General features: G+C 41.4%; 1 protein-coding gene across 1 annotated transcript in view; it reads right to left on the bottom strand.

Annotated features, from left to right (window-relative positions):
- Positions 1–980: 980 nt before the first annotated feature.
- lamb4 (laminin, beta 4) overlaps positions 981–27,801 on the bottom strand; it is a 69,289-nt gene continuing 42,468 nt past the window's right edge. The window contains exons 23-36 of the mRNA XM_069685807.1: positions 26,291–26,508; positions 25,539–25,635; positions 25,085–25,454; positions 23,840–23,979; positions 22,902–22,927; positions 21,127–21,327; positions 20,961–21,010; positions 20,813–20,918; positions 20,467–20,611; positions 19,559–19,766; positions 17,594–17,729; positions 8,998–9,168; positions 2,421–2,574; positions 981–1,496 (exon numbers count right to left, since the gene is read on the bottom strand). Of these exons, the coding sequence (XP_069541908.1) occupies positions 1,357–1,496; positions 2,421–2,574; positions 8,998–9,168; positions 17,594–17,729; positions 19,559–19,766; positions 20,467–20,611; positions 20,813–20,918; positions 20,961–21,010; positions 21,127–21,327; positions 22,902–22,927; positions 23,840–23,979; positions 25,085–25,454; positions 25,539–25,635; positions 26,291–26,508 (2,162 nt within the window). The 3' untranslated portion in view covers positions 981–1,356. The remainder of the gene's footprint in view (positions 1,497–2,420; positions 2,575–8,997; positions 9,169–17,593; positions 17,730–19,558; positions 19,767–20,466; positions 20,612–20,812; positions 20,919–20,960; positions 21,011–21,126; positions 21,328–22,901; positions 22,928–23,839; positions 23,980–25,084; positions 25,455–25,538; positions 25,636–26,290; positions 26,509–27,801) is intronic.

Genomic DNA, 27,801 nt, shown 5'->3' with positions numbered 1-27,801 from the left:
CTTCATCCTGTCTGCACCAAATTTCACATGCTTGATCAGAGTCCCGCCCTGAACAGATCTACACACTCCTTTCCTTACCAATACTATAGCGCCACCCACTGGTGACAGCCTGTATCAACTCTCATATACATTGTCCAATCTCCACCAAATTTCACAAGTTTGATGAGGGTACCGCCCTGAACACATCTACATATACATTTCTCACTCATAGTCATAGCGCCACCTACTGGGCAGAGCCTGTATAAACTGTCATATACATTGTCCAATCTCCACCAAATTTCACAGGTTTGATGAGGGTACTGCCCTGAACACATCTACATAGACATTTTTCACTCATACTGATGGCGCCACCTACTGGGCAGAGCCTGTATCAACTCTCATATACAATGTTCAATCAGCTTGAAATTTCCCATGTATGATTACAGTGTCGGACTGAACAGTTCTACAGAATCATTTTTCGCTCATACTCTTAGCGCCACCTACTGGCAAGAGCCAGTACTACCTGTTACATACAATGTTATATCAGCTTCAAATTTCACATGCATGATTATAGTCTCGGCCTGAACAGATCTCCATAGGAAATTTCCCAACAGGGGTTAGCAAAGCTATAGGCTATCCATAAGTACAGAATGTGTCTGTCTAGACAAATACCATAGATGAAGACGCTGAGAATGAATGGTAGGTGGTGAAATGAATACATATTAGCATTGCATTGTAGCATTGCATTGTAGTATAGTAGCATCATAGCATCAATGTACGCACACAGACATGCAGCGCAGCACAGCCCACTCTCGCGATTTCCCAACGGGGAATTGTCTAGTTATCATTACTATTGTCAAGAGGGGCGGACCCCCGAACAGGTCGCAGCAAGAACATGAAGATTTACACAACATTATTCATCCTGTTTTTAATCTTCTTTAATATTCTATTTTTATTATTAAAAGGTCATTAAAACCTTCAAACTCACAAAATCCAAAGTGTTAAAGAAAAACAAAGTTCACACATAAGAACACACAGTCTGTATTATAGTTATACTTGTACTGCACTTATACTGTATTTATTCTGACTGTGATTCATGTCCTCTGGAAAACACTTAATAAACATCAACATGATTCATTGTACAGCTGATGTAGTACTGTGTATTATTTATGAAGTACAGCTGATGTAGTACTGTGTATTATTTATGAAGTACAGCTGATGTAGTACGCAGTATTATTTATGAAGTACAGCTGATGTAGTACTGTGTATTATTTATGAAGTACAGCTGATGTAGTACGCAGTATTATTTATGAAGTACAGCTGATGTAGTACTGTGTAGTATTTATGAAGTACAGCTGATGTAGTACTGTGTAGTATTTATGAAGTACAGGTGGTGTATCCATCGGCTCGTTTGGAGATCTCTTGGCGCAGAGAATCGACCGTCTCTAACAGCTTCGTCACTTCAGCTGCTTTGTCTTCTTTACTTCTTATCAGCTCCTGAATCTTCTTCTCCAGATCTGATGACAGAGAACACAAATAATGTAAATACAAGTAGATACTGTACTTTTACTACTGTGGTACCACTGATGCTGCCATATTACTACCGTTGTTACTTTATTGTATTTAATTAAAATATCCAACATTAACCCATTAACCCGAGCCACTTTCAATAAGTGACACTCACTCAACGAAATAAGTACTGCAAGTAAACGTGTGTAACTGCCAGCAGAAGCTGTCGTTCCAGAGAGAACAAGAGTTTGTTTTTTGCAAGTTTTACTTTGTTGTTCTGTGTCCTGAGAAGTGGAGTGTTTAACAGAGATTTTTTACTTGATCCCTAAATGCGGGCAGTGAGGTAAGAAGTGTGTTATTTTGGTTACTGTATAACGTTATTATCACATTGATTATGTTCACGTGATAGGTGCGTGGTCGCTACAGTAGCTCATCTTTGTAAGCCGCAAGTTTTTAATTTAAACAGTCGAGTTAAATTAGAGATATATTGTTTATGTATGTCGTGTGATTATTGTTCTCTATGGGAATGTTTTGTAAATTGTATTTCAATTGTGCTTTATTTGTTTTGTTTAGTTTTCATGGCTCAATAACACGTCATACCTTGTATCTGTGTGAGCACCAGTACCCAGCTCTGACCTTAATGATATTGATGCTATTGATGATGATGACATTGAGGATACTGTTGATGTTGATTAGGATATTCATGAAGATGACGATGACTATATTAACCTTGTTGATGCTGCTGATGATTAATATTAAAATAAAAAAAATGTAAAAAACGCTCTTTACACTGACTGTCAGCACCAGTGTCCGGTCACACTTGAAGCTGTTTGTTGGCTCTTACTGACTTTGTCGTATTAACTCTCAGATGTACGTCGCCTTGGACAAAAGCGTCTGATACATGAAATTGTAACATTGTAACATTGTACGACCTTGTATCTGGGACAGTTTGTCCTCCATGTCCCCCTTCATCGCCGCGGCTTCGTCCAGGATCATCTTCAGTCGTTCTCCAGCGTTGCTCTGACCTTCGACCCTCGTTTTCTTCTCCTTTAGGAGCCCAAACAGCCTCAGCACCTCGTTCAATTCCTGTCAGAGACACAACACACATTCTGACTGGCTGAAGGTGCCTGTGGTTACCATAGAAACAGTCCACCCGAGGGGACAAGACACTGAAGTGCGTCAAACTTTAAGGACCACATAATGCAATATTTCCCTGTTTAGAATTTCAAACCCAAACTTCCAAGTATCCAGACAAATAGTTGTAGTAGGACTACTACTACTACAACTCATTGCTTCAGACAGAGGACTTCTCTCTGTAGTCGTCCTGTTAGATCTTAGTGCCGCTTTCGACACGATAGATCATCACATCCTGTTACAGAGACTAGAACAGCTAATGTTCATTACAGGATCTGCATTAAGTTGGTTTAAATCTTATCTATCAGATCGATCTCAGTTTGTTAATGTTCATGATGTGTCCTCTATGCACACCAAAGTTAGTCATGGAGTTCCACAAGGTTCTGTGCTCGGACCGATTCTTTTTACCTTATATATGCTTCCTCTGGGTAATATCATGAGGAAACACTCCATTAATGTTCATTGTTACGCAGATGATACTCAATTATACTTATCTATGAAGCCAGACGAAACCAATCAGCTATCTAAACTAGAAGCATGCCTTAAGGACATAAAGATCTGGATGACTAGAAACTTTCTGCTACTTAATTCAGACAAACTGAAGTTATTGTGCTCGGCCCAAAACACCTCAGAGATTCTTTCTCTAATGATATAGCTGCCCTAGATGGCATCAGCCTGGCATCCAGCACTACTGTTAGGAATCTGGGAGTTCTGTTTGATCAGGATATGTCCTTCATCTCCCACATAAAACAAATATCAAGGACAGCCTTCTTTCATCTTCGCAACAAACATCAGACACATCCGGTCTCAACACGATGCAGAAAAACTCGTCCATGCATTCGTTACTTCCAGGTTGGATTATTGTAACTCGTTACTATCAGGCTGCCCTAATAAGTCACTAAAAACTCTGCAGCTGGTACAAAATGCTGCAGCACGTGTGCTGACAAGAACTAGGAAGAGAGGTCACATCTCTCCTGTATTAGCCTCTCTGCACTGGCTTCCTGTAAAATCTAGAATAGAATTTAAAATCCTTCTTCTTACTTACAAAGCTCTTAATGGTCAGGCACCATCATATCTTAAAGAGCTCATAGTGCCATATTACCCCTCTAGAACATTGCGCTCCCAGGATGCAGGCCTGCTTGTGGTACCTAAAGTCTCTAAGAGTAGTGTTGGAGGTAGAGCCTTCAATTACCAGGCCCCCCTCCTCTGGAACAATCTACCAGTCAAGGTCCGGGAGGCAGACACCCTCTCTTCTTTGAAGAGTTCAAACTTTCCTCTTTGATAAAGCTTATAGTTAGGCCTGGCTCAGGCTGGGACCAGCCCAGAGTTATGCTGCTATAGGTTTAGACTGCTGGGGGGATCTGACACACCAAGCTTCTCTGTCTCTCTCTCTCTCTCTCTCTCCCTCTCTCCCTCTCTGTCTCTCTCTCTCCCTCTCTCCCTCTCTCCCTCTCTGTCTCTCTCTCTGTCTCTCTGTCTCTCTGTCTCTCTCTCTGTCTCTCTCCCTCTCTGTCTCTCTCCCTCACTCTCTCTCTCTCTCTCTCTCTCTCTCTCTCTCTCTCTCTCTGTCATATTAATGCAGCTCATTAACTCTGTATCTTCTGGTCCCATTAACTTTACTAACCACATATCTTCCCGGGAGTTCTCGTGCTCGCTTGTCTTGAAGGTTCCTGGGGATCGTTGCTGCAGACCACCTGCTGCTGTGGACCTGCTCGACTCAGACTGCAACAACTATTGATATCAGTCTTCCCCATAGTTTCATTATTATAGCTGCTAATGCTAATAGCTAATTGCTAGTTTTACACATTTGTACCGTTGGAATGTTTCGTGTCTGCCAGGATCTGTCTGTGTTCTGGGAGGAGCAACATGCACACCTGTGCTGGCTGGACTCAGGTATACACAGCTAATGTTCATCTCCTCGCAATCAAGACTCTTAGAGAGGGTGAGTTGTGATTTAAAGATGATTAATTTGATTGTTGATTTGATCTGTTGAGCTCACTTTGACTTTATTTCATGTTTAATTGATATATTGACATATTGTATTTACCTGTGTTTAGAGCTTAATCTAACTTGTCAGGCTAACATTAATTCACATGTTGATGAGAGCAGTCATTTTTGTTAATGTTGTTGAAAACATAGAACTGACCCATTTTATTATATACTGTTCTCGTTGTTTAAACAGACTTCACAACTTGTCAAGCAAAAGCTGCAACTGGAAAAAAAGTCAATAATTGAATGTTCATAAGCTCAAGCCCTCCTCAGTCAGGTTACACCTAAAACATGGACCATTATTAGTGGCATTGTAACCATATGTATTATCTGTTGTTGTTGTTGTTGTTGTTGTTGCTCTGTCTGCCTGTCTCTATCCTGCTCCTCCCTCTCTCCCTCTCTCGGCCCGTCCAGTCTCTGCAGATGTCCAACATGAGTCTGGTTCTGCTCGAGGTTTCTGCCTGTTAAAGGAAGTGTTTCTGTCTCTGTGCTGAATGTTGCTCAGAGCTGCTCGTGGTGATTCATGTTGGTCTCTCTCTTAACAAAGAGTACAGTCGAGACCTGCTCTGTCTGTAAAGAGTCTGAGTTAGCTTGGCGCTATACAAATAAAATTTGCTTGATTGATTGATTGTTAGTATGATAGTAGTACTTTAGTCGTACTAAGTACAAATTGAAGTGCTTTCTGTCAGGGCTGGACAGGGACAGAAACTCAGTCCTGGCTTTTTTATTCAGCCTGGCCACTCACAAGTGGTTAAACATGACACACCTGTACACATCAGTACACACCTGAACAAACTGAACACACCTGAACACACCTGTACACACCTAAACAAACCTGAACACACCTGAACACACCTGTACACATCTGTACACACCTGAACAAACCTGAACAAACCTGAACACACCTGAACACACCTGTACACATCTGTACACACCTGAACAAACCTGAACACACCTGTACACATCTGTACACACCTGAACAAACCTGAACACACCTGTACACATCAGTACACACCTGTACACACCTGAACAAACCTGAACACACCTTCACACACCTGAACAACCCTGAACACACCTGTACACACCTGTACACACCTGTACACATCAGTACACACCTGAACAAGCCTGAACACAACTGTACACACCTGAACAAACCTGAACAAACCTGAACACACCTGTACACATCAGTACACATCTGTACACACCTGAACAAACCTGAACACATCAGTACACACCAGTACACACCTGAACAAACCTGAACAAACCTGAACACACCTGTACACATCAGTACACATCTGAAAACACCTGAACACATCAGTACACACCTGTACACACCTGAACAAACTTGAACACACCTGTACACACCTGAACAAACCTGAACACACCTGAACACACCTGTACACACCTGAACAAACCTGAACACACCTGTACACACCTGTACACACCTGAACACACCTGAACACACCTGTACACACCTGTACACATCAGTACACACCTGTACACACCTGAACAAACCTGAACACACCTGAACAAACCTGAACACACCTGTACACACCTGAACAAACCTGTACACACCTGTACACATCTGTACACACCTGAACAAACCTGAACACACCTGTACACACCTGTACACACCTGAACAACCCTGAACAAACCTGAACACACCTGTACACATCAGTACACACCTGTACATACCTGAACAAACCTGAACACACCTGTACACATCAGTACACACCTGTACACACCTGAACAAACCTGAACACACCTGTACACACCTGAACAAACCTGAACACACCTGAACACACCTGTACACACCTGAACAAACCTGAACACACCTGTACACATCTGTACACATCTGAACAAACCTGAACACACCTGTACACATCTGTACACACCTGAACAAACCTGAACACACCTGTACACACCTGTACACATCAGTACACACCTGTACACACCTGAACAAACCTGAACACACCTGTACACACCTGAACAAACCTGAACACACCTGTACACATCAGTACACACCTGAACAAACCTGAACACACCTGTACACATCAGTACACATCTAAACAAACCTGAACACACCTGAACACACCTGTACACACCTGTACACACCTGAACAAACCTGAACACACCTGTACACATCAGTACACACCTGTACAGACCTGAACAAACTTGAACACACCTGTACACACCTGAACAAACCTGAACAAACCTGAACACACCTGAACACATCTGTACACACCTGAACAAACCTGAACACACCTGTACACACCTGAACAAACCTGAACACACCTGTACACACCTGAACAAACCTGAACAAACCTGAACACACCTGTACACACCTGAACAAACCTGAACACACCTGTACACACCTGTACACACCTGAACAAACCTGAACACACCTGTACACACCTGTACACACCTGAACAAACCTGAACACACCTGTACACATCAGTACACACCTGTACACACCTGAACAAACTTGAACACACCTGTACACACCTGAACAAACCTGAACAAACCTGAACACACCTGAACACACCTGTACACACCTGAACAAACCTGAACACACCTGTACACACCTGAACACACCTGTACACATCTGTACACACCTGAACAAACCTGAACACACCTGAACACACCTGTACACATCAGTACACACCTGTACACACCTGAACAAACCTGAACACACCTGAACAAACCTGAACACACCTGTACACACCTGTACACACCTGAACAAACCTGAACACACCTGTACACACCTGAACAAACCTGAACAAAGCTGAACACACCTGTACACATCTGTACACACCTGAACAAACCTGAACACACCTGTACACACCTGTACACATCTGTACACACCTGAACAAACCTGAACACACCTGAACAAACCTGAACACACCTGTACACACCTGTACACACCTGAACAAACCTGAACACACCTGTACACATCAGTACACACTTGTACACACCTGAACAAACCTGAACACACCTGTACACATCTGTACACACCTGAACAAACCTGAACACACCTGAACACACCTGTACACACCTGAACAAACCTGAACACACCTGTACACATCAGTACACACCTGAACAAACCTGAACACACCTGTACACATCAGTACACACCTGTACACACCTGAACAAACCTGAACACCTGAACAAACCTGAACACACCTGTACACATCTGTACACACCTGAACAAACCTGAACACACCTGAACACACCTGTACACACCTGAACAAACCTGAACACACCTGTACACATCAGTACACACCTGAACAAACCTGAACACACCTGTACACATCAGTACACACCTGAACAAACCTGAACACACCTGAACAAACCTGAACACACCTGTACACATCAGTATAGCAGGGTTTCCATCAAAGAACAATCTGTGCAGGTCCACGTGTTCTGGAAGCTTTCCTGGACAAATGGGTGAAATTACTGAATTGTCCCTTCTAATAATTTTGTCCAGAAATGAATACAGTGTAACTGTTGCACTTTGAATGTGGAGTCCTGCACATGAGACAGCCATCACTCTGTCTGCTCTGTAAACAAGGACTCCAGTCTACAGTTCAGTTCAGACCAATGACTATATATATAGATGGACTCATCTCCATCTGCACTCATTGTACAAAATTGATGCCAGATTAGTTACTGTGATAGGCGCTGCCATCTTGTGATGGTGACGTCATTTTAACCCAAACACACACTTAACTTACCGAAAAAAACAGCAAGGATCCCGCACGCCGGCGTGTTTCACAGCCGAACAGCTTTTTGTGTTGGTCTGAGGTAAGCGCTCACAGGTATGGAAACTTCAATGACTGTAGTGATTGTTTCAGTTTTGTTCCTCTCAACAACCCTCCTCTACGCTGCTAAGCATGAACTGATCGGCTGCAGGAGCCCGATTTGTCCACAGAGCTGTCAATCATCATTTTTATAGCACCAAATGACTAATTAAAAGTAAACTTGTCAGAAAAATGACATAAATCAGCATGGTAAGAACTAACTATAACGACAGAAACGGCAAGCCTGCTGTACACACCTGAACACACCTGTGCAAGCCCTTAAACAAGTACTGTTCATGTTCCCGCACAACACTACAAAGCTGAGTAGTGCCCTCTTGATTATCGTGTAGTGTGTCCCTCGCCTTAGTTATCTCATGTTGGCTGAGCAGCGTTTGTTATCACAGCTTTACTCCTACCTGACACACACATGCTCCTCCTGCTCTCTTCCTGGCAGTGCACACACCTGCTTCTCCTCTACCTGTAGCTACAGCGACTGAAGATAACTTCTCCCTAACCATAGCTCTGATCAGGACAGAACAGAAGGGGGGGGGGGGGGGGGCTGATGAATAAATGTCAGTGGTCTTACTGTCTGTGTGTCAGTAGTGTTATTTAGAGCTGAGTCCGCAGCGTCTCGGGCGTCTCTCGCCATGTTTCGGTTCTGTTCAGTTTTCTTCATCAGGTCTTCAATCTCATCCCGCAGATCTTCAGCTCGTCCACTCATCAGCTTCGTCTCATTGTCGTCCAGTTCCTCTTTAATCTGAAAGAAATCAGCAACTTTCTAAACTGAAGTGACAGATGTTTGTTATCTGAATATAAATTTGGGAAATTACAGATTTTTGAGATATTTGGGTTGTGTGAGATATTTGGATGTGTGAGATATTTGTGTGAGATATTTGGATGTGTGAGATATTTGGGATGTGTGAGATATTTGGATGTGTGAGATATTTGGGATGTGTGAGATATTTGGATGTGTGAGATATTTGGGATGTGTGAGATATTTGTGTGAGATATTTGGATTGTGTGAGATATTTGTGTGAGATATTTGGATTGTGTGAGATATTTGGGATGTGTGAGATATTTGGATGTGTGAGATATTTGTGTGAGATATTTGGATTGTGTGAGATATTTGGGATGTGTGAGATATTTGGATGTCTGAGATATTTGTGCGAGTGAGATATTTGGATGTGTGAGATATTTGGGACGTGTGAGATATTTGTGTGAGATATTTGGATGTGTGAGATATTTGTGTGACATATTTGGGTTGTGTGAGATATTTGGATGTGTGAGATATTTGGGACGTGTGAGATATTTGTGTGAGATATTTGGATGTGTGAGATATTTGTGTGAGATATTTGGATGTGTGAGATATTTGGGACGTGTGAGATATTTGTGTGAGATATTTGGATGTGTGAGATATTTGTGTGAGATATTTGGATGTGTGAGATATTTGTGTGAGATATTTGGATGTGTGAGATATTTGGATGTGTGAGATATTTGGATGTGTGAGATATTTGGATGTCTGAGATATTTGTGCGAGTGAGATATTTGGATGTGTGAGATATTTGGGACGTGTGAGATATTTGTGTGAGATATTTGGATGTGTGAGATATTTGGATGTGTGAGATATTTGGATGTGTGAGATATTTGGGATGTGTGAGATATTTGTGTGAGATATTTGGATGTGTGAGATATTTGTGTGAGATATTTGGATGTCTGAGATATTTGTGTGAGATATTTGGGTTGTGTGAGATATTTGGATGTGTGAGATATTTGGATGTCTGAGATATTTGTGTGAGATATTTGGGTTGTGTGAGATATTTGGATGCGTGAGATATTTGGATGTGTGAGATATTTGGATGTCTGAGATATTTGTGCGAGTGAGATATTTGGATGTGTGAGATATTTGGGACGTGTGAGATATTTGTGTGAGATATTTGGATGTGTGAGATATTTGTGTGAGATATTTGTGTGAGATATTTGGATGTGTGAGATATTTGGATGTGTGAGATATTTGTGTGAGATATTTGTGTGAGTGAGATATTTGGATGTGTGAGATATTTGGATGTGTGAGATATTTGTGTGAGATATTTGGATGTGTGAGATATTTGTGTGACATATTTGGGATGTGTGAGATATTTGTGTGAGATATTTGGATGTGTGAGATATTTGTGTGAGATATTTGTGTGAGATATTTGGGATGTGTGAGATATTTGGATTGTGTGAGATATTTGGATGTGTGAGATATTTGGATGTCTGAGATATTTGGATGTGTGAGATATTTGTATGTGTGAGATATTTGGATGTGTGAGATATTTGTGTGAGATATTTGTGTGAGTGAGATATTTGGATGTGTGAGATATTTGGATGTGTGAGATATTTGTGTGAGATATTTGGATGTCTGAGATATTTGGATTGTGTGAGATATTTGGATGTCTGAGATATTTGTGTGAGTGAGATATTTGGATGTGTGAGATATTTGGATGTGTGAGATATTTGTGTGAGATATTTGGATGTCTGAGATATTTGGATGTGTGAGATATTTGTGTGAGATATTTGGATGTCTGAGATATTTGGACGTGTGAGATATTTGTGTGAGATATTTGGATGTGTGAGATATTTGTGTGAGATATTTGTGTGAGTGAGATATTTGGATGTGTGAGATATTTGTGTGACATATTTGGGTTGTGTGAGATATTTGGATGTGTGAGATATTTGGATGTGTGAGATATTTGGATGTGTGAGATATTTGTGTGAGATATTTAGATGTGTGAGATATTTGTGTGAGTGAGATATTTGGATGTGTGAGATATTTGTGTGACATATTTGGGTTGTGTGAGATATTTGTGTGAGATATTTGTGTGAGATATTTGGATGTGTGAGATATTTGTGTGAGATATTTGGATGTGTGAGATATTTGTGTGACATATTTGGGTTGTGTGAGATATTTGGATGTGTGAGATATTTGGGACGTGTGAGATATTTGTGTGAGATATTTGGATGTGTGAGATATTTGGGACGTGTGAGATATTTGGATGTGTGAGATATTTGGGACGTGTGAGATATTTGTGTGAGATATTTGGATGTGTGAGATATTTGTGTGAGATATTTGGATGTGTGAGATATTTGGATGTCTGAGATATTTGTGCGAGTGAGATATTTGGATGTGTGAGATATTTGGATGTGTGAGATATTTGGATGTGTGAGATATTTGGGACGTGTGAGATATTTGTGTGAGATATTTGGATGTGTGAGATATTTGGGATGTGTGAGATATTTGTGTGAGATATTTGGATGTGTGAGATATTTGTGTGAGATATTTGGATGTGTGAGATATTTGTGTGAGATATTTGGATGTCTGAGATATTTGTGTGAGATATTTGGATGTGTGAGATATTTGGGATGTGTGAGATATTTGTGTGAGATATTTGGATGTGTGAGATATTTGTGTGAGATATTTGGATGTCTGAGATATTTGTGTGAGATATTTGGATGTGTGAGATATTTGTGTGAGATATTTGGATGTGTGAGATATTTGTGTGAGATATTTGGATGTCTGAGATATTTGTGTGAGATATTTGGATGTGTGAGATATTTGGGATGTGTGAGATATTTGTGTGAGATATTTGGATGTGTGAGATATTTGTGTGAGATATTTGGATGTGTGAGATATTTGGATGTCTGAGATATTTGTGTGAGATATTTGGGATGTGTGAGATATTTGGATGTCTGAGATATTTGTGTGAGATATTTGGATGTGTGAGATATTTGGGACGTGTGAGATATTTGTGTGAGATATTTGGATGTGTGAGATATTTGTGTGAGATATTTGGATGTCTGAGATATTTGGGACGTGTGAGATATTTGTGTGAGATATTTGGATGTGTGAGATATTTGTGTGAGATATTTGGGACGTGTGAGATATTTGGGATGTGTGAGATATTTGGATGTGTGAGATATTTGGGTTGTGTGAGATATTTGTGTGAGATATTTGGGACGTGTGAGATATTTGGATGTGTGAGATATTTGGGACGTGTGAGATATTTGTGTGAGATATTTGGATGTGTGAGATATTTGTGTGAGATATTTGGATGTGTGAGATATTTGGATGTGTGAGATATTTGGATGTGTGAGATATTTGGATGTCTGAGATATTTGTGCGAGTGAGATATTTGGATGTGTGAGATATTTGGGACGTGTGAGATATTTGTGTGAGATATTTGGATGTGTGAGATATTTGGGATGTGTGAGATATTTGTGTGAGATATTTGGATGTGTGAGATATTTGTGTGAGATATTTGGATGTCTGAGATATTTGTGTGAGATATTTGGGTTGTGTGAGATATTTGTGTGAGATATTTGGGACGTGTGAGATATTTGGATGTGTGAGATATTTGTGCGAGTGAGATATTTGGATGTGTGAGATATTTGGGACGTGTGAGATATTTGTGTGAGATATTTGGATGTGTGAGATATTTGTGTGAGATATTTGTGTGAGTGAGATATTTGGATGTGTGAGATATTTGTGTGAGATATTTGGATACGTGAGATATTTGGATGTGTGAGATATTTGGATGTCTGAGATATTTGTGCGAGTGAGATATTTGGGACGTGTGAGATATTTGGGACGTGTGAGATATTTGGATGTGTGAGATATTTGTGCGAGTGAGATATTTGGATGTGTGAGATATTTGGGACGTGTGAGATATTTGTGTGAGATATTTGGATGTGTGAGATATTTGTGTGAGATATTTGTGTGAGTGAGATATTTGGATGTGTGAGATATTTGTGTGAGATATTTGGATGTGTGAGATATTTGGATGTGTGAGATATTTGGGACGTGTGAGATATTTGTGTGAGATATTTGGACGTGTGAGATATTTGTGTGAGATATTTGGATGTGTGAGATATTTGGGGACGTGTGAGATATTTGTGTGAGATATTTGTGTGAGATATTTGTGTGAGATATTTGTGTGAGATATTTGGATGTGTGAGATATTTGGATGTGTGAGATATTTGTGTGAGATATTTGTGTGAGTGAGATATTTGGATGTGTGAGATATTTGGATGTGTGAGATATTTGTGTGAGATATTTGGATGTGTGAGATATTTGTGTGACATATTTGGGATGTGTGAGATATTTGTGTGAGATATTTGGATGTGTGAGATATTTGTGTGAGATATTTGTGTGAGATATTTGGGATGTGTGAGATATTTGGATTGTGTGAGATATTTGGATGTGTGAGATATTTGGATGTCTGAGATATTTGGATGTGTGAGATATTTGTGTGAGATATTTGGATGTGTGAGATATTTGTGTGAGATATTTGTGTGAGTGAGATATTTGGATGTGTGAGATATTTGGATGTCTGAGATATTTGTGTGAGTGAGATATTTGGATGTGTGAGATATTTGTGTGAGATATTTGGATGTCTGAGATATTTGGATGTGTGAGATATTTGTGTGAGATATTTGGATGTCTGAGATATTTGGACGTGTGAGATATTTGTGTGAGATATTTGGATGTGTGAGATATTTGTGTGAGATATTTGTGTGAGTGAGATATTTGGATGTGTGAGATATTTGTGTGACATATTTGGGTTGTGTGAGATATTTGGATGTGTGAGATATTTGGATGTGTGAGATATTTGGATGTGTGAGATATTTGTGTGAGATATTTAGATGTGTGAGATATTTGTGTGAGATATTTGTGTGAGTGAGATATTTGGATGTGTGAGATATTTGTGTGACATATTTGGGTTGTGTGAGATATTTGTGTGAGATATTTGGGACGTGTGAGATATTTGTGTGAGATATTTGGATGTGTGAGATATTTGTGTGAGATATTTGGATGTGTGAGATATTTGTGTGACATATTTGGGTTGTGTGAGATATTTGGATGTGTGAGATATTTGGGACGTGTGAGATATTTGTGTGAGATATTTGGATGTGTGAGATATTTGGGACGTGTGAGATATTTGTGTGAGATATTTGGATGTGTGAGATATTTGTGTGAGATATTTGGATGTGTGAGATATTTGGATGTCTGAGATATTTGTGCGAGTGAGATATTTGTGTGAGATATTTGGATGTGTGAGATATTTGGGATGTGTGAGATATTTGTGTGAGATATTTGGATGTGTGAGATATTTGTGTGAGATATTTGGATGTGTGAGATATTTGGATGTCTGAGATATTTGTGTGAGATATTTGGATGTGTGAGATATTTGGGATGTGTGAGATATTTGTGTGAGATATTTGGATGTGTGAGATATTTGTGTGAGATATTTGGATGTGTGAGATATTTGGATGTCTGAGATATTTGTGTGAGATATTTGGGATGTGTGAGATATTTGGATGTCTGAGATATTTGTGTGAGATATTTGGATGTGTGAGATATTTGGGACGTGTGAGATATTTGTGTGAGATATTTGGATGTGTGAGATATTTGTGTGAGATATTTGGATGTCTGAGATATTTGGGACGTGTGAGATATTTGTGTGAGATATTTGGATGTGTGAGATATTTGTGTGAGATATTTGGGACGTGTGAGATATTTGGGATGTGTGAGATATTTGGATGTGTGAGATATTTGGGTTGTGTGAGATATTTGTGTGAGATATTTGGGACGTGTGAGATATTTGGATGCGTGAGATATTTGGATGTGTGAGATATTTGTGTGAGATATTTGGATGTGTGAGATATTTGTGTGAGATATTTGGATGTGTGAGATATTTGTGTGAGATATTTGGGACGTGTGAGATATTTGGGATGTGTGAGATATTTGGATGTGTGAGATATTTGGATGTGTGAGATATTTGGATTGTGTGAGATATTTGGATGTGTGAGATATTTGGATGTGTGAGATATTTGGATTGTGTGAGATATTTGGATGTGTGAGATATTTGGATTGTGTGAGATATTTGTGTGAGATATTTGGATGTCTGAGATATTTGTATGTGTGAGATATTTGTATGTGTGAGATATTTGTGTGAGATATTTGGATGTGTGAGATATTTGGATTGTGTGAGATATTTGGATTGTGTGAGATATTTGGATGTGTGAGATATTTGGATTGTGTGAGATATTTGTATGTGTGAGATATTTGTGTGAGATATTTGTATGTCTGAGATATTTGGATGTGTGAGATATTTGTGTGAGATATTTGGATGTGTGAGATATTTGTATGTGTGAGATATTTGTGTGAGATATTTGGATGTGTGAGATATTTGTGTGAGATATTTGTGTGAGTGAGATATTTGGATGTGTGAGATATTTGTGTGACATATTTGTGTGAGTGAGATATTTGGATGTGTGAGATATTTGTGTGAGATATTTGTGTGAGTGAGATATTTGGATGTGTGAGATATTTGTGTGACATATTTGTGTGAGTGAGATATTTGGATGTGTGAGATATTTGTGTGAGATATGTGGATGTGTGAGATATTTGTGTGAGTGAGATATTTGGATGTGTGAGATATTTGTGTGAGTGAGATATTTGGATGTGTGAGATATTTGTGTGAGATATTTGGATGTGTGAGATATTTGGATGTGTGAGATATTTGTGTGAGATATTTGGATGTGTGAGATATTTGTGTGAGATATTTGGATGTGTTAGATATTTGTGTGACATATTTGGATGTGTGAGATATTTGTGTGAGATATTTGGATGTGTTAGATATTTGTGTGACATATTTGGGATGTGTGAGATATTTGGATTGTGTCAAGTCAAGTCAAGTCAAGCTTTATTTATAAAGCACCTTAAAAACAACCTCAGTCGACCAAAGTGCTGTACAGTTATTAAAATACAATACAAATACAATATAATCATACATAAATATAATAATAATTAAATCAAAATAAAGATAAAAATAGAAGCCAAGAATCCTGGCTTAGCTGGGATTAAACGCCAAGGAGAAAAGATGGGTTTTCAGTAATGTTTCAAAGTGCTCAACAGACTGTGCAGCTCTAACCTGGAAAGGTAGGCTGTTCCACAGCTTTGGGGCCGCCACTGAGAAGGCTCTGTCCCCACGAGTAGAGAGTCTGGACCGAGGTACTGCCAGGAGCAGCTGGACTGACGACCTAAGTGCTCTGGAAGTACTGTGAGGCTGTATGAGCTCTGATAAATAAGACGGTGCCAGACCATTTAAACACTTAAAGACAATTAATAAAACCTTGAACTGGATCCTAAAATTAACGGGCAACCAGTGCAAAGATGCAAGGATGGGACTGATGTGATCACGCCGTTTCTTTCCAGTCAGCAGGCGGGCCGCTGCATTTTGGACTACCTGTAGACGGCGCAATGCTGATTGGTCGAGACCAACAAACAAAGAGTTACAGTAGTCTAAGCGTGATGTAACAAAGGTGTGAATAACTTTCTCGAAGTCATTTCTTGGGAGATAAGACTTTACTTTTGCTAAGAGTCTTAGCTGGAAGAAGCTCGTTTTGACAGTAGAGCTTATCTGCTTATCAAACCTAAAGTCACTGTCCAAAATAACACCAAGGTTCCTTGCAAAAGGGTGACAGTGAGACTTAAGGGTGCCAATGGCACCATCATAGCCATCCAATAGATTTTTTTGGCCGAATAAAATAATCTCCGTTTTATTTTTGTTCATGGAGAGAAAGTTCACTTCCATCCAAGATCGAATATCATTGAGGCAGTCTAATAAGACCTGCACAGAGGTTTGCTCATTAGTTTTTAAAGGCAGATAGATTTGTACATCGTCTGCAAAGCAATGAAATGAAACATTATGCTTTCTAAATATGGATCCCAATGGCAACATATATATCGAGAAGAGGAGTGTGAGATATTTGGGATGTGTTAGATATTTGGGATGTGTGAGATATTTGGGATGTGTGAGATATTTGGGATGTGTTAGATATTTGGGATGTGTGAGATATTTGGGTTGTGTGAGATATTGGTGTGAGATATTTGTGTGAGATATTTGGGTTGTGTGAGATATTTGTGTGAGATATTTGGTGAGTGTGAAAGGTTATCTGTCTCTGTGTGTCAGCCCTGTGATTGACAGGCAATCAGTCCAGAATGTACCCCTCCTCTCGCCCTGGGATTCTTCGACCCTGAACAGGATAAGCGGGATAGATAATGTCTGGATGGACAGATGGAATGTTTGGTATATTTCAGAGTTTTGGGATATTTGGGACTTTTGGGAAATCTTTGATCGTACATTCTGGACGAGGTCTCTGGTCTTGTCGCTGTCTTTGCTGGCCGTTTCCAGGTTGTCATTGGCTTTGCTCTGAGCTTTCTCAGCTTTATAAATGTCTCTGCTGATCTCTGTCACATTAATGTTCTTTGTCCGCTCCCTGAAAGACAAAAACATTAAATTAAAAGAAGAATTTCTTTTAAAGTGAACAGGCTCTTTAAATACATATTTGCCTTTTGCTGTTGACCTTCTTACCAGTCTACCTGTATGCCTTTTTTTCTTAACTCATCCTGCTGTTTATGGTCAACATAAAGAACTGGACCCAGCAGAACTCACCCAGATAACTGATTAGAAATTATGGAGTTCCTATGCTAATGTCACAACTCTTAGTGCCAGCCTTTTAACTTATCTCCGGCCCCAGGTTCTGAGCGACCCTCTGAACCAAAGCCTGTTAGCCTCAAGCCCCACAGCATTTCTGCCAACCTGCATCCCATTCTGTTTTCAGCATGTTAGCTTCATAACCTCATAATGGCCTGCTCCTGATTCCCATTTAACTATTATTTTTCTCTGTTTAATGTATAGATAGATAGATACTTTATTGATCCAGAGGGAAATTTAGGAACAGCAACAGCCGAGACCTGTTCCTGATCTGCAGTCAGCTGCCGGGACTTCACTTGTCCCTGGGTCCAACTCAGCAGACAGGCCGACATCTGCTTCTTGTTCCATATCCGTGATCCAGCCAAAACCTTTACTAGACCTCAGGTGACAGCCAGGCCAATACCTGTTCTTGATCCCTTGTCAGCCAGACTGTTTGCTTCATCTGAGCGTCAAGTTTGTTTCTTCTTCTTTGGATTTTCACTTCTTGTTGAAGTTGTATCTGTAGTCATCCATCTTTTCTTTGTTTGTTCAGCCATAGTAGATTACTGTTTACTCGCAACACTTGCAGAGAGCGGAAAAGCAGCCGCTTAGCTCCGCCTACCCTCTCTGGCAGACCAACCACTGCTGGCTGATGGAAAACGCGTCACTAACTGGGCGCCACCACAGACACCCAGTCCATAATAATACTATATACTGCAGATGAAAGGCTTTCATCAGTGGGCCATAGGCTCAGTCACCATGTGTTATGTCATTCAGAGAGAGAGAGAGAGAGACCGACAGACATTTATTTACATGAAAAAGTTTGAGATTGTATCTTTAGCTAACAACTGGCCAGACCTCAAGCTGCTCACTTCCTGCTCTTAAATCCAGCGGTCCCCCTGTCCTGCAGTCTGCTCCAATCTTCAGTCATACATTACTGCAGTGGCCATCTGTGCACTTCAGCATCAACCCTTTCCCTACAGACCTGTTGCGGGTCCACAGTCCTGCAGCCCTAGCACTAGCTAGGCTGAGTTGGTCACTAGCCTGGGATTCACAACCCAGCTGCCATCCTGCGGTCCTCCAGTCCTTTTTCATCCCTCCAGCCCAGCTGTCCAGTAGTTGAAGGTCCTGCACCCTGCCCAAACCTATGGCAGGATCTTCAGTAAAACCATAAAAGTTCCAGCTGGAGGGATCCGTCTTATTCACAGACCTCCAGGATGCTTGTCATTCGTTGCTGGCCACTGGAGCCGTTCCTTCAGTTGCGTTTCTGTCTGGACATCATTGCAAATAAGGAAAACCTCCCTGTCTTTCAAGGCTTACAAAAAAGGTTTGACTTGACGCTAAGAATGTTTATTATGTAATTTTGTGTCCCAGTTTGGGAAGGATTAGGAAAAGATCATGTTTTAGAATAATTAGTACTTCAACACAGAGTTTTAGTTTAAAGGGGGCATGGACAGCGGCCTCCTTGGTGAGAAAGAAAGTGAGGTAAGGTAATGAGGAAGGTAAAATATCAGGTCACTGTGGTCACTTAGCCAATCATTAATTAATATGAGAAAAAAGAGTTGAATTTATCCTCCAGAAAACCATAAAGATGTCATGTCAGGAGGAAAAGTTTTGTTTTCAGACACTGACTTGAGATCTTGAGCTTTCTGCAGCAGGTCTTGAACAGTCTTGGCATGCTCCTCCAGGATCGGCAGGTCATCCTGGAAGTTGGTGGCATTGGTCATCAGTTTATTGATATCATTGATCATTGAGTGGATCTGATCAGGCGATCGTGGCAGCTGGATATCCAGGACAGCTCGAGCCAATTTCTCAATGTCTTCTGGAGGAATCATGTCATCTGTCAGGGAGCAAAAGTGATGAAAAGCGATGTTTTAGTCTGATTCTTTACAGTTAGAATATTATCAATCAATCAATCAGTCAATCAATCAATTAATGTATCAATCAATCTAACAGTTTATCAGTCAGTCCCGTAATCAGACTATATGTGTTACATTAATGCACACTGGACTTTTATGTTGTCTGTTCACTGCACTATTTTTTAAATTACTAATATCCTGCACACCTGTCCAGGTTTGAATCACACCTGTTGTACATAGTTTGTATTATATTGCTTTTTATATTTTTATTCTTACTGCATATTTTTTATCTTGTTCTATTTAACACTTTTACAATTTTTCATTCTAGTTCCGTGTTAATTGTTCTGCACAAAAACACCCAACAAAATTCCTGTAATAATAAACCTAATTCTGATGAATCAATCAATATCATCAGTAATAGAACTTATTCATATGTAATACTTATGTGAAGGTTGGGAGTGCAGGCAGCAGGGAGGCCCCAGGTGCAGATAGAAAAAGTTTAGTTAAATTATATAATTCTTTGTGCTAAGAAGAAAGCAAACAGGCAGGAACTGACATGACAGCAGACACAATGCTGAGAATCCACAGGTAGAGGCAGGTAGGGTAACTACTAACAGGGAACAGGTAGGCAGCTAGGCAAACCGCTAACAGGTAACAGATAACAGGTCACCTAACACTGACCCATCAGGTAGTCTTTGACTCGTTGGATCAGATCCTTGGTTTTCTGCTTCTCTCTCTCAAAGGAGTCCATGTTGTCATTGATCCGGTCCTGCAGGTCTTTGGCCTGGTCTTTGGAGTCCTGAGCTGCCTGTTTGGCATCATCGATCTGAAGAACAATTAACAGCTAAAGCTTCATATTTAACAGTCAAGTGCGTTTCTGTTCATTAGTTCACAGACAGAGTCTCTAATGATCAGGGCTTTTAGATTCTGAACCAGGACTTTAAACCATCTTTCATCTGATCCAAAACTCTGATTGGACTGGACATGCGGTTCTGTACTGATATCAGTGATTCCTGTGTGCACCTGCCTTGTTCTTGGACTCCTGCAGTCTGGATGGGAGGGTGACGAGTTCCTGCTTCGTCCTCTCTGCAGTTTCTGAAGCTTTCTGACTGACAGGAACGACTCCGTCACACCTTGGACCTCCACACTTCCTCTTTCCCAGATCCAGACCACACAAAGCTCCACCACATCCCGAACAGTCCTTCAGACCTGGTCCTCCACAGATCTGTATCAGACCACAACAGTTTTATGGATTACTCTGATTTCAAAGACAAGAACGTCTGCATCCAGGCCTTTGATTGGCTGATGTTGGGAGTCCTGGCAATCTTGGTTCATACTCACCTTTCGGTTGAGGTTGACAATGCTGAGCTCTTTGAATTTTTTCTCCAGTGGCTCCAGCTCTCCTCTGCCGTTGCACATGTTCAGTTTGAGTTTGGCTTCCTGTCTGGTGTCCATGGAGTCCTCTATAGCTCTGCTGGAAATTCTGACCCTGTTTTCGTCAGACATGAAGGATTTATGAAGCTTCTGGATCTTGTCCAGCGACTCTGAAAAAGGATCAGAGGACACACTGAGTTGGTCTCTGCAATGAGCTGTAAGCTAACTCTGAATCAATACATCAGCTGTTTACAGTTCAATATTTTTTATTTTTAATATTCAGTTTATTTTTGAACATGCTTTTGCATTTTTGCTTTTGCGCAGAGTACCAAGTCAGTTTGAGGAGAGAGAAGAGACCGGTCTTGTCATGTAACACCGCATGCATCACTGCAATGATCAATAAACTTTCACCCAATCAGTGGCGCAGGGAAAGAGCTTATCCGAGCACTTTGAGTCAGGAGCCAGTAACACCTCTTTCCTACCGAAATTAGCACGTAGGCACGAGTTTTTTTAGACCCGGGAAGACCCGCTTATAGATGCCAAGTGTATAAGAGTATACACCTTAAGGTCTCTTATCTGCTGCGTCACTGTCTGACGTCACAAACGTGCCGGAGACAGGGTTAGTAACCAGTGAAGAAGTTAGGGTGGTTAGGTCTTTATTGTGTCTGTTACTCATTCAGTCTGTTTATCAAACTCAGCACGACAAATTTGGAACGATGTTCGAGCGCTGCTTGGACGGAGATGGACGGAGTTTGTAGCTGAGATGACGAGGAGTCGCAGAAGTTACAAACGGAGCATACCATCGCGCCGGAGAAGGGGCGGAGATTAGTGTGTCGACACGGGTTTTGTGTTCCCATCAATGCCGATCGGAGCCGAGTCGATAATTACCCGGGTCTACTGCGGAGTCATGTGACTCGGGTCTGCTGCGGAGTCATGTGACCCGGGTCTGCTGCGCAGTCATGTGACCGGGGTCTGAATGTAGATTGTAACCTTTCCCACTAAGCAAAGAAGCCGGGTGTTGGAGCCAGAATTAACTTCTGTTGATTTGACCTGAGAAAATAAAATATGAATGTAAATATGAAATTTAAGTTATTCTATAATTTGCATCGGAGTATTTATTTGAATGACTTATGACATGTTTTATTTTATTGATATTATAAAGTATCAATAAATGGAGCGATTTAGCTCACATTTCTTACCTGTAGGACCCCCATGCGGCTGGGGTGCGGAACAGCTTTTTGACCACTATCTAGCAGACTCACAAATATCGACACTGAAACCATCTATCTGTTCATTGACTTGAGGAGCCGTGGGGATGTTTTTTGTGTAAAGTTAATGCATAATAAAGGTTTTTGTTCTGGATCTCCGCGTTGCTCTATGAACCACTGTGCGTCATTAACACTGCTCCCACTTGGACAGTGGCTATCGGAGAGGTGTGGACCTACTTAACTGAAAGAATGCTCCACTATACTGGGTGTTGGCAAGTATTAGTGGTGTTGGTGCACAGGCACAAACAGGGCCTTCCTCCCCGCAACTTGCAGTCGCAGAGAGGCGAACCTCTCGTTCACTGGGGACACCTCGCGCTCAGCCAGGGGCTTGTGAGTATCCCCATACCCACCCGGCGCCTCTCACCCTGGGCAACTCCGGAAAAGGAGAGTCCAGCCCCTCTCCAGGAGATTGGTTCCAGAACCGGAGCTGTTTGTGGACATGAGCCCAACTACATCTAGTCGGTAATGCTCCACCTCCAGCACCAGCTCCGGTTCCTTCCCTGCCAGAGAGGTGAAATTCCATGTACCAAGAACCAGTCTACACTGGCAGGGATCAGCACGCCAAGGCCTCCTTTGCCAGCCGCCCAGTTTGCAACACAACCCCTGACCCCTATTCTTATCCCTACAGGTGGTGGGCCCACAAGGCGGCAGCTCCACGTTACTCGTTCGGGCTCAGCACAGCCAGGCCCCATGGGTGAAAGCCTGGCCACCAGACTTCAGGCTCCAGGGTGAAGCCCTGGTCTCCCTGATCCGTGCGAGGTAGCTGTATATATGTAGTTGCCTCTTCATAGGGGTTTTTTGAACAGTTAACATGGGAATGGAAATAAATAGGAAAACTCACACTGCTAGTGTCCAAACAACGAGTAAAGTGTGATTGGTTGTAAACTGTGTGGGGCTAGCGTGCAAAGATGCTCCCACATGCGTGCCCATGTATCCTAAAAGTCATGACTATTGTATCAAATACTTTTCTGTCAGTTAAATCTGTCAGGTTCAACAGCCAATCAGCAGCTCTAAATCTTTACCGTTCTAGATATTTCAGGTGCAGTTACAAAACAAACTTTTGATGATTTTTGTTCAATTTATTTCACGTCTCCTGATCAGGAAATCGTTCATGAAGATCCCCCGGCTGGACTGCTGTCTGATCAAAGACTTCAGTGAAGGTTGGTCAGTCTGTCAGTGATTGATCTTATACACCAAAACATTACTGAAGTTCAACACCTGGAAAATGACAGATTTAAACTTATTCTGCGTATTCTGCTAGTGGAAACATTTAGATAAGATTAAGAAAGCCAGGAAATATTGAGAATTTAAAGAGTCTTATATCCTCCTGAAGCCTGTCAGAGACTCATCCTTTGCTGTGTTAAAATATTTAATACAAACATCTTTTTTACCCTCCATGTTTCCGTCGCTACTGTAAGTGTCCTCGATGAGTTTGTCCTTCAGGATGTTCAGAAGCTTCTTGAACTCCATCTGAATGTTGTCGATTTCAGTGTTGACCAGTGGAGACAGGTCGATCAGGATCATGTTAGGGTCAACCGCATCTTTCAGCTTCCTGTGAAGAAGAAAACATTTAGTTTTGATGAACATTTGACAGTGTGACCCTGACCTGGCTTTTAAATCAAAGACAGATTAAAGTTTTTCAATGTTTAGTTTTCCTTTAATGTTATGAAACTCAAATATTCCACTGTGCTATAAAGGTGTATGTGTGTGTGGCATTTATGGCTATTAATTATATGACTATGGCCGAAGTCCTTAGGCAGGATGTGGTGTAGATGAAAGGGGAGGATCAAGTGCCCTGGCCGGAGACGACTGGTGTAGCGCCAGACAAAAGTTACTGCAGCTACAATCCAATAATCCATAGACTGTGTGATAAGGAATGTGAAATATAACGCAAGAACAAAACTGAAAGATACTAACAGAGGATAATCGCGACTCGATCTCTCCACTGGACACGCAGGGGAGGACAAGAACAAAGATGGGATCAACAAACTGGATTATTCCTCGATCTGAGCGAGGTCTCTGCCCTTTTCTGTATTTTTTCCTGGGATACCTGTAGCGATCAATCGCCTTTTTGTTGTAATTTTATTTTTCATGATGAACTGGAGTGTTTTTTGGGGGGGAGGAATGGACGGCATCAGCAGATTTCATGACTGCTTTCTGGATCTTAAAGAACAAATGTTGTTTTTGTTGCTATTAAATTTGGACTTGTCGTAACGAGCTGAGTGTATTTAAGTTACCTGCGTGACTCGTGGTTTGATGACTTAAGTATGGCTGTAGAAAGGGAGAAAATTATCTTTAAAAATTGAGTCTGCTGACTCAGTTTCATCTTTGTGTGTAAGAAAACTTACAACAGAGTGACTGCATCTTTCGGAAAACACAATTTTACTCTCTTAAAAACTAAAGGAGTAAAACTTTTAGCAGACTCTATGTTTAAGTATTTAATGGAATATTTCAGCTCATTTATTAGCTATGCTATTAACTCTGCTAGAAGATTCAGACAGTCCCAGCTATCACAGATTCATATTCTCCAAACAGGGGAAATGTTGAAGTCCCTCACTGTTGTAATCAGCTGCTGTTGTTAGCTTGTTAGCAGCCAATCAGAATCTAGTATCAGACCGTGGTATTAAGATGAATGAAGTGACCCCTGCAGAACATACCTGATCATGGTGCACAGTTTCTCCATCTTCTCCACCTTCCTGGGGGAGTGTCCCGTCAGGTTGGAGAGGCTGTCCAGCTTGGAGTGCATCTCCAGCATCTGAAGCAACTGGCGACTGTCTCCCGGCTGCAGCTTGTTGTCAAGGCGGGGGATGAAGGTTCTCATCCTCTGTGCAGCTCGCTGGACGTCAGTGACGTTTTGGGCCCAGAGGGTGGTGCAGGGGTGGCACTGCTTGCAGGCGGGGAACGCCGAGTCGTAGCCTGGGGCGCACTGGTCACAGAAGATCCCCGTGATGCCGACCCGACAGATACACTCTCCGGTTTCAGAGTCACATGATGGACGCTCGGTTCCCTCCACATTACAGTCACAAGCTGAGGGACAGATAAAGAGTTAAACTGAAGGGCAGCTTGAGCTCTGTCACAGAAAGGGTCTATGTGAGAGGTGTGTTCACTCACAGATACACTGCAGGTCTGGATTCCCAAAATGATTCTCTCCACATTCATCACACTGTCTGCCTCCAAACTCAGGACGACATGGACACTGACCCGTTACCTGAATGCATCAACACTACATTCAGTAAATGTTTTATCAATGTTCATTAATATGCAGATTGATATGAATTACTTTTATTGTTTCTCTCTTTTCTTTACCTTTGAAAAACATCTTTATAAGAGGACTATTAAAGCTCCTGTGAGGAGTTTTTCACTGGTTATGAAACAGACTGAAATTCATTCTGATGACTCTCAAACTAGCAAACAGACCATCAGAGACAAGAGTGATTATTTCTCTACAGTTATTTTTAATGCCTGAAACCGCTGGCGGGGGGGGGTCAGACAGAACGATTACCTGCACGCTGCATTTGTTTACATTTTACAGGGCGTACATGTAAAGTGAGTGAAACATACGACTGTTACAGAAAGCAGGAGGAGATGTGTTGTTAAAAACACCACTTAAGCATGAACAGGACAAAATGAGCAAAGAGATCAGAGGTACGGCTTCGTGCACAGGGGGCGCCAACATCAACACAAACCCAAAGTTCCTCACAGGAGCTTTAAGTTACACAATATGAAACTATGTACATGACATTATTTAATCTGATCTCAGAAACTCTCAGCTTCAAGTTATTCTGCTGCCTATGACGAGACGGAGCTCACTTTGATTATACAGAGTGTGTTTATGTGTGTGCTGTTTATGTGTGATGTCTGGCCTTGTTGCACATGTTGGAGAAAGAGTTGGTGGGATCACAGCTGCAGGGTTGACATCCCGACGTTCCGTCCAGGTTCCAGTGTCCATCCTCACACTCATCACAAAGGACGCCCACTACCCCCTTCCTGCAGGGACACTGTCCTGTCACAGAATCACAGAAACAGGGACTCTCCAGAGGACACCGAGTCACCTCTGTCCCCCGCCGGTCACAGGAGCACTCTGGAGATTTAAGAGAAAACAGGCAATACCAAGAACTCTAAACCTTTGTCTTTTGAATAGTTTTTCTTGTTCTTCTTCTCTTCATCAGTGTCATCAGTATTTTTTGGTATTTCTTCTCCTGAGTATCAGCAATGATCCTGATCCAGGAGGGGTTCGACTAAGCATCTTGAAAACTTTAACAATACAGCGAGTCTTTGCAGGACCTGAAACCAGCTAGATGCTCTTCTCTTCTAAAGTTTCCCATTAATTCCTGAGGCTCGGCTGCATCTCAGTACTGGTCATTCGGACATGCTGCTCACAGGACAGGTGACATTCAGGCCTACAGGGCATGTGGCGATCTGGATTACAGGACAGGTGACATACTATAGAAATGTCAGGTGAGGGGCGCTGTTTGGCTCAGTCGGTAGAGCGGGCGCCCCGTGTACAGAGGCTACAGTCCTCGTCGCACTGATCGCAGGTTCGACTCCCGGTCTGTCAATCATTTGGTGCATGTCATTCCCCACTCTCTACTCCCAACATTTCCTGTCTATCTTCAGCTGTCCTATAAATAAAGCCAAAGGCCAAAAAAATAATCTTTAAAAAAAAAGAAAAAAAAGAAATGTCGGGTGAGACCATAAGGAGGGCATTAGAGAGGTGAAATACAGGTACAAGCAGTTGATTGAGGGGCACTTTAAAACCCAGAACCGCAGAGCATGTGGAGAGGGATCAAAACAATGATGGATTATACGAGCAGCAGTCCTCAGATCAGCCAAGACAGAGCACTCCCTGACAACCTGACCAAGTTATTGGCACACTTCTTGGCATGCTTCAACACACACAGCAGCAGAGAGACAATCCAACTGCCCCTGGCTGAGGAGGAGCATGAACTCCACCGACCAGGTGAGATCCACACTGAGAAAAACATACATGAGCAAGGCAGCAGGACCATAAAGGGTAAGTCATGAATAGACCAACTAGCCTAAGTGTTTACAGTCACTTTGTACCTCTCCCTACAACAGGCTGTTGTCCCCATCTGTCCTGAAACCTACATCAGACCTGTGCCCAAAAAGCCAGCTGTTACGCTGTTATGCTTATTGTTGATTGTAGCTGTTCTATCTTATTAAGGCTTTTACCCCAGTATGTTTTTTAATATCATTTTATTATGCTCTTATCCAGTCTGTGTGACACTGTTAGTCTGAGACAATTACAAAACATAATTTCTTTATAAAACTACAATGACAGTAAAGTGTCTAGAGGTCTTTTATTTATGATACATTTTATTTAACTTAATCATTTGTCATGGGTGTACTTTCT

The sequence above is a fragment of the Semicossyphus pulcher genome, unplaced genomic scaffold (genome assembly GCF_022749685.1).
Source record: "Semicossyphus pulcher isolate SPU_LCO1_2020_fin unplaced genomic scaffold, fSemPul1.0.p SCAF_8, whole genome shotgun sequence".
Lineage (NCBI taxonomy): Eukaryota > Metazoa > Chordata > Actinopteri > Labriformes > Labridae > Semicossyphus > Semicossyphus pulcher.
This window is presented reverse-complemented; position numbering and strand designations above follow the sequence as displayed.